Genomic DNA, 8,178 nt, shown 5'->3' with positions numbered 1-8,178 from the left:
TGATGTGAAAGACCTGGCAACAGTGAAAGTTCTCTGCTCGAGGCTATTTGCTGCTGTAAATGAATAACTGCTATTTGGCTCATGCTGACTTTATGATATTAATGAAGATACAGCTACCAGGCACTATCTGCGTATCTGTTTGATGGTCTATATTGTACAGCTTTCTACTCCAGTGTGTGTCCTCAGTGTGCGTCCTAGACGGTAACAACGGTTGTTCCTCACCTTAGTTACACCCCAATCTGTCTTATCTGAGGGAGGAGGCTGATTCTTTTGACACACTCCAGTCTCAGAATAGATCTCTAAGCCTATTTACGGCCAGCAGTCTGGTCAATGAAGGGTGACTGAGAAGTGGATGACGAGGAGAGAGGTCAGTCTTGGCACCGTCCAAGAGTTAGGGTGGCGATCAAACCTACAGTTGGTTTTATTTGGTCTGAAGTTCTGAACCAACAGTGTAAAATATGACTTCCTTTTACTTTTGTGTTCATTTTTCCCCCCAGTTTTATGAAACAATACACGAGATAATACAAGACAGACAGGCTCAGACACAGGGAAAAAAAGACGAAACAAAAGAAGAAGCATACATTGACATTTAACATTGCAATGTGGTGCTACCAGCTGCTCAAGGCGCTTATGTATGTAATAGATAAAGTGCTTGGGATCTCACGCAATGGGTCCACAAGACACCAGCCGGGCAAGCCAACCATCAACCCCAACCTCAGTCACCCGTCATTCCTAACCTCATCAAAGTGGGCCAGAAACGGTTCCCAGATAGTTGAGAACCTCCCAAGCGAGTTGGTTCTCAGGGACCTGAGTCTCTCCATCTGTATAACAGAAATCATGTCCATCAGCCATATCCGAAAAGAGGGTGGAGAGGAGGACTTCCACTCCTTCAGAATGAGTCTCTTGGCAACAGTTGTCCCCAGTGTCAGAGACTGTTGCACAGCTGTAGGGAAGTTCAAAGAGGACTCCGAGCAGCCGAAGATTGCGAGTTCCGCCTCCGGCTGTAGGGTTGTGTTGTAGGCCCTAGAGTACCAATCAAATATTTTAGCCCAGAATCCCGTTAACTCATTGAGTGCCAGCCACTTTTGGAGAACGGACGCTCCCAGTGCCAGAGTTTCAGAGCGTTTTCAGTGATTTCTCGAGGCCCACAGAATATTGTGTGATATTACTATGTAAACACCGAACACGCAAAAAGAACAAGGAGACTCTATTGTATCATCAGCAAAAAAAAGTTTATTGATACCATTTTCCGTTCTTTAGTTATCAGCCGGAGAAGATAGGTCAAAAACAGCAAATACAGCCATTTCTATCTAGAAGCTGAGATATTCAGCCTTTTGTGAAATGCAGCATTTCAAGCACATTCACTGACTCTAGCTAATATTTTCTGATGTAGTGACGTGGTGTAGTTGTGTGCTGCCCTGGGTGCCCCACCCCCCTCTCCCCCCCTCAGCTACAAACTCCTCCCCACACTAGTAACACACAGCCTCACGCACCCAGCGTCTATTTTCGGAATGCTTTTTGTGCGCCGCCTCCCAGGCAGCGCGACAAGGAGCATTTCCTTGTCGCGCTGCCGGACTGCAGGGAAAGGGTTGGCACTTCGACGTCGGGTGCTGCCTTTCTGGCGGCTAATCGTGTGAAGAAACTATGCAGACAGACAGACAGAGGCAGAGGAGCTCAGTTGTGTGCGCGGATTGACTGCTGTTGCCAGGCACCGTCAGTTGCAGCCAGAGCAATCTACATGGTTCTGGGCTGCAGCATGAGCGCTTTCTCTTTGATCAGGGGGCTTTTTCAGGCTATATTTCGGACATTTCTCTAATCTGGAGAGCACTGTCGCCACCTGATGAGTCCGTAAAATAGGTTATACAGCTTCAATAGCTACAATATTTGTACAGGACATACATAAGGCTTTGATCCACGTCCCACCGTCAAAAAAGGCAATTGACGACAATCGTCGTCTTTGGCACTCTACGTTAGTATTCGAATTGACGACAACTGTCGTCATTGGCACTCAATGAGTTAATGAAGGGCAGAACCAGAAGGCATGAGATAGTGTGCCCTCTGAGACCTGACACCTGTCACATAGTGGCGAGACAGAAGCGTAGATCTTGTGTAATTTATGCTTCGAGTAGTGAAGATGGTGAGCGTACTTTTGTGTTTATTTAGGATCAGGTTCAAGTTTGTTTAATTCTATTTCCCTTGATCACATGCATGTCTCAAAGGAATTTTCAGAGAATGAGCCTAACTCGATCTAACTGATCAACAATCAACCATTGAACAGAAGTCACATAGATTTACAAGTAGCATGTTTACTGGAGTACACCCGCCATGCAAGTCTGAAGTAGATCAGATGACGGGGTGGATCCGTAGAAGCAGTTTACGGCCTTCCATTGGTTGATTCTGCTGTTAAACGTGTCTGTGCTCCTATTGGCTATTGTGTGCTTCTGTGCACACACAGACACACAGAAATTCCTGGAATTAATAGATAGATGCACCTAACATGTTGGTGCATTCACACCAAACATAACGTATCTTAAACCATTGTTTTCACTTTCCTTGATGTTTCCATTCAGTCATCAGTTTTCTCTTATCTTGTTTACAGAGGATATCAGCATTATTGGACCAGAGACAATTGCAGCTGACCAAGATGACCTTTCATCAGACTTCGAGGTCACTGCTGGAACCCCTACCCTCCCTATGACTGAAGGGTCGGTTCAACATTCTCCTGCAACAACTTTGAGTCCTGAAAAGGTTTCTTTGGAAGCTACCTCAGAAGATACAGAGGCACCTTCAGAGGCTGTGGCTGAAGAGGTCATCACAAAAGTTCCTGAGATGCCTCCAAAAACCACCACGGTAGCTGCCACAGCATCTGTCGCAGTGGAGGAATTAAGTCCAGATTTTTTCTTGCAAGTTGCTTCAGAGGCTCCCTCAGATGCTGTGACTATTCCACAGAGCATGGGTGAGGACATTGTAGTTCCAGTAGTTGAAGAAATTCCACCACAGTACTCTCTGAATGCCACCCCAGACTCAAAGGTTGTAGAGGACACACTAGAAACAACAGATGATTCACCAGAGTCCATAGAAGAAACAGTACCAATGCCTCCTGAAGTAGCTGAGGAGGCAATTCTGGAAGAACCTGAAAGTGATATACAGGAAATGCCTGAAGAACATCCTTCAGATTTTGCTGTAGATGTTAGCCAAGGTGAAGTAGAAGTCAGCTCAGAGACCATTCCAACTGTATTTCTGATAACAGATGCAGATTCAGAATTAAATGTTGAAAATGTTGTAAAGGTGGCTCCAGAACAAGCAGCTGTCTCAGAGATAGAAACGCAGGTTCCCCCCAAGGCCACTATTTTGATCACTACCGATGAGATGGCAGTAGAAGTTAATGAAGACACTGAAGAGGATATGACTTCAGAAGACATGCTGAGGCTGATGATAGAGGTTACTTCTGAGCCTGTTGTAGTGCTTTTACAAGATGACAAGGATAAGGATGCCTCACAGGTAACCGAGGAGGTACCACTAAAAGAGGCAGCAGAAACACCTGAGGCTCTAGGGGAAATAATAGAAACTGTGGAAGAAGAAATAGTAGAGGAGGTAAAGGTAGAAGACAGAGATGAGGAAACCACGGTTGTTATCAAAGATGAGGCAACTGAAACTGCAGTACAGCCAGAGTCCCCTGGGGAGGTGATAACAGAGACAATAGAAGGAACAATTGAGTCTGTAGGGGAAGAAACATCAGAAGAAGAAATAGTTGAAGCAGAGGAGGTCATGGTGACAGAGCAGGAAATGACAGAAGCTGTGGTAGATGTCACAACAGACTCAGTGGAAGAAGAACCACTTGAAATGCCCGAGGGTCCAGTAGAATCTGTGGTAGAAGAAAGACAAGATGAAGTAGAAAGCACAGAAGAAGCAGTATCTGCTGTAGGATCTAGAGAAGAGGAAGCAGGGTCTGTGGTAGAAGCTACACAAGAAGAAGTAGAATCTGCAATAATAGAAGCTGCAACAGAAGAAACTGAATCATCATCTGCGTATGATGATGATGATGGTGGTGGTGGTGATGATGATGATGATGATGATGATGATGATGATGATGTAGAAGTATCAACTCCAGAATCAGAGGAGATAATTGAGGAAGGGGTAGCTGTGAACCGACCAAAAGCAGAAACTCATCCGCAGTCAGATGAGGAGATAGCTCCAGTGAGTTTCATTCCAGAAGATGAAGAGGAACTATCACCAGGGATTGTTTCTGTGGACAAACCAGAAGCAGAGGGTACTGAGCCAGAAATCACAGAAGAGGTCATCCCAGAGACTGTTGACAAAACCCCTCCAGTGGCTGTGGTCATTCCAGAAGACCCAGAGGAACTATCACCAGGGGCCGAAGTGGAGGAAATCAACAAACCTGTGGGAGAAGAAGCTACCCCAAAGGTAATAGTAGAGCTCCTGGGAGATTCCGAGGTAGAAGTCCCACCAGGCAATGCTGTGGAGAGTACTACTCAGGTGGTGGAGGTTATGGATGTCGACATAGAAATCCTACCAGAAACTCCAAGTGAAACAGCTCCAGAAGTTATGAAAGAAACCCATCTGGAGACCACAGAAGGAGAAAACATTGAAGTTGAGAAGGAGGCTGAACCCAAGGGAACCCAAGTCACCCCAGAGTCGCCCATAGAGATCATCCCAGAGGCTGCGGCTGGAGAAGACGATGCCCCAGGTGAAGATGGCACCCAGGTGGCTCCAACAGACATTGACCCAGAGGATGTTGAAGACATCTCCCCAGATGGCACAGTAGGAGAAATCACCCCAGAGACTGTTGTTACTGATGAGGTCATGACTCGCACCTCCTTGGAGACCACAACAAAGTATGCAGTCGAGTACAACAACGGTAACTTCCCAGAGCCAACAGAGAGAGCTTACAAGTCAGACGGCGACTTATTGGGAAACAACGGCTTTGGCTTAGAAGAGAAGCAGGAGAACACGGTAAGCAATGTGGATTAGGTGTAGAGGTGGTAGCAATAGTAGCAGTCGTATTCTTAGGTGGTGGCAGCAGTAGTACTGAGAGTAGCAGTACTGTAGTAGTAGTGATCGTCATGGTCTTATTAGTAGTTTTAATGGAGGCCTGTTTATTGTAGGCCTATATGTAACAACTGAGGTAGCCTACTTATCTCTTGGGCAACAATGGCTGTCAAATGTCTTGACATCTAACTACAGTAACAGTTTGTTCAGGTTAACTGCTCTGACCCTTCTCAAGCTACAACTCAGAGGGTTTTGGAGTAGAGACTATGGTTATATTACAGTAGATACCTACCAATGAGAAGAAAGCAGTTGATGAAAATGTTTCCTTATGTCCAAGTCCAGTTTAGTTCAGCAATGAGATGACAACGTCTTATAGGCTATTTAGATAGATATTTATTCAATCAGTTTGTTTTCCCTACATGTTCCTGCATATTTAGATTGGTAACGAGATCGGTGACACGTTGCTGCGGCCCCCGAGGCCCCTGAAGGACCAGGTTGTGGAGCTCAGCATCAAGCTGAGAGGAGAAACCTACAACGATGCTCTGAGAGACCCCAGCAGCTTCCACTACCAGCAGCTGGCCAGACAGTTCACACGCCGGGTAAGCTCCAAAACATCTCCGCATGCATGCTTCATTTAGGGAAATGTTTTAATCCTATAATAAGAATGAGAAGTGTGTGTGTGTGTGTGTGTGTGTGTGTGTGTGTGTGTGTGCGTGTGCGTGTGAGCAGAATCTTGGCCGGCCACAGCTATGCCGTTTTACGTGCGATCGGGCTGAAAGGGGTGTAAGGGGTGTAAAGAACACCCATGTGGGTGACCTGACGGAGCCGGGTTTTTTAATTGGAAATGAAATGATGTGATGTCATCCTTCCTGGCTGAGGCATAAGTTCAGTGAAGATGTCATCAGTGATGATGTCATCCGTGATGTCATAGAGCAGGCGAGGCCGCGTAGCGGGCAAGCTGCGTATGCGACACGCAGTGGCCGAGCTGCAGGGTGGGCAGTGGGTAAGCCTAGGAATCGAGCCTGCGTAGCACGCGAGATTGCTAGTGAGGCTGAAAAATACATGCAAAATATATAACGTATGTATATTTTGTGTTGTCCCATTGGTCAACTTCCCAGAAGTGCTGAGAACATAGACACCGAATGTATTCCCAATAGATTGTTGACTCTGGTGCTCCATGCTAATACTTTAGTATACACTATGCTGAATAATAGTGGGCTCCATGCTAAAACTTGCACTTGCATATTTCATGTTGAGAATAGTGGGCCACACCACAGACATTGTGTTGACGTCAATAAACTAGCATTATCTCAAAAGCAAGAACATTAAAACGTGTTGCAGCTCCATAGCTAAAGAAGTATGGATACTACTAGTAGGCTACGTTACAATCACTTATCATAGTGTATAGGCTTAGCATGTAGCCTACAGTACATGTAGCCTACTATCACTCAACATAGAGCATGTTAAGTGCTAGCATGGAGCACCAGGCCTGATCTACTGGGAACACATTAATGATTCATCTCTGAATTTGCTTTACAGGGACTTTAACCAAGTCTGTGTCTGATAGATTTTAATACTTTTTTCAACATGGCCCACATTTCTGGCATTGTTTTAGTTTTGAGTAAAAGATAAGCACGTTGTAATGAAGAAGTGGTGGTTGTTGTGGTGGTGAGTGGGTATCCCGCCAACTCCGTCTCCTCCTCTCCTCTCTCCCCCTGACGTCGTCCTGACGTCCAGGATATACGCTCATCACAAACTCAGCCTTCTTGTGGTTTAGTGGTTTGATGCGAGGCACATGCTCAGGAGGAGTTTGGCTCAGCTTGAAAGTGCTCGTCTGTTTTCGTACATTAAGGATCTTCACGCTTTTAAACTCTGTTTCCTCGGCCTGGCCAGCTATACGCTCAGCCTGGGACAGAGAGAGAGAGAGAGAGAGAGAGACTTGGCCCTGAAAACGTAGAGAGATTCACATATGAGCAGTGACTCACGATACTGTACAGTAAGTTAGTTTGGTGAGTTGGTGGAAAAACGACCTGTGCCGGGAAAGCAGAAAGTGTATTCCCGTACCGCTGGGAGCTTCAGGCTCCAGTCCACTGGCAGTGACGCGGAAAGCCACTTTATGGTCTTTACTGTATGCCGGGGTCAGGCTCGTTAATGAGGGAATATGGAGTGCATAGCAGGCTAATAGAAACAGCAGGAGTCAGCCCAGGAGAGAGGGAGGGAGAGAGAGAGAGAGAGAGAGAGAGAGGGCCCAATAATATGTTTTTCTTCCATCCAAATACTTAAGTAGCAGATTTCACTGATTACTGTATCACAACTTCAATTCGAGGTTGAGTAATTTGCCTTTTTCACTTCAGCCATTTTGTGTCTAAAAGGCAGGAAGTAACAAAGGTGCAAGCAAAACATTAACCCCCGGCACTGGAACACCTAAATGGATTGGAAGTTGGAGACCCTCATTGTTTTGTTGCACCTGTGTTACTTTCTGCCTTTTATACACAAAATAGCTGCTCGTGAAAAAGGACTATTGGTCAAAATTGGCCGCGGCTCCAGAGATGTTTCCCGAGCTGAAAGCTGCTCAGTCTGCACAACACATCACACTGGATCACCTCTGCCTTCAGTACAGACTCAATAGAGTACCGCAGGGATGATGTCTTTTTGTAGACCAACCCGTAAGTTACAGGTTTATGATTTTTGAAGTGTAAATGCGATCGCCAAAAATCACAATTTTCAGGAAAACGCTTCAGAAATCGTGAAACTGGTCCTCATTTGTGAAGATTATCTTGCTGAACACAAAAGTCTCAGTTTCATAAAGTTGTGTTAACCACAGACCTTATTTCAGACATCTAACCAAAATACCCATCCAAGAATCCCATTGAGTTCCAGATGAGGGAACCAGGAAACTTCTGGGTTTTAGGACTTATCTCATTATGTTTGAGACCTGTGTTTTTGTTGTTGTGTAAAGATCTGACATCTTCTCAGTCACAGTGAAGGACCCATGTACTTGTCCTGAAATTGCCAGCCCACAGCAGGTTCCACAGGTGATGTGACGTGTTTGAACCTGAAGACTAAAGTTTGACCATGTCTGTGTCTGCTCTGCAGATCCAAGACGCCTTCAACAGGCTGCCGGGCTTCAAGAACGTCTACGTCCTCGAATTCAGGTACAGAGTCCTG

The 8,178-nt window shown here is 45.7% G+C and overlaps 1 protein-coding gene across 1 annotated transcript in view; it reads left to right on the top strand.

The window, feature by feature from the left end:
- Positions 1–8,178, top strand: part of LOC310773287 (interphotoreceptor matrix proteoglycan 2-like) — a gene marked incomplete at both ends in the record, with an annotated part of 78,593 nt that overhangs the window by 15,216 nt on the left and 55,199 nt on the right. The window contains 3 exons of the mRNA XM_083633168.1: positions 4,177–4,974; positions 5,448–5,609; positions 8,107–8,165. Of these exons, the coding sequence (XP_083489294.1) occupies positions 4,177–4,974; positions 5,448–5,609; positions 8,107–8,165 (1,019 nt within the window). The remainder of the gene's footprint in view (positions 1–4,176; positions 4,975–5,447; positions 5,610–8,106; positions 8,166–8,178) is intronic.

Source organism: Poromitra crassiceps, assembly GCF_964638095.1.
Source record: "Poromitra crassiceps genome assembly, chromosome: 3".
Taxonomy (NCBI): Eukaryota; Metazoa; Chordata; class Actinopteri; order Beryciformes; family Melamphaidae; genus Poromitra; species Poromitra crassiceps.
The sequence above is the reverse complement of the archived record's forward strand: the minus strand, read 5'-3'. Positions and strand labels throughout refer to the sequence as shown.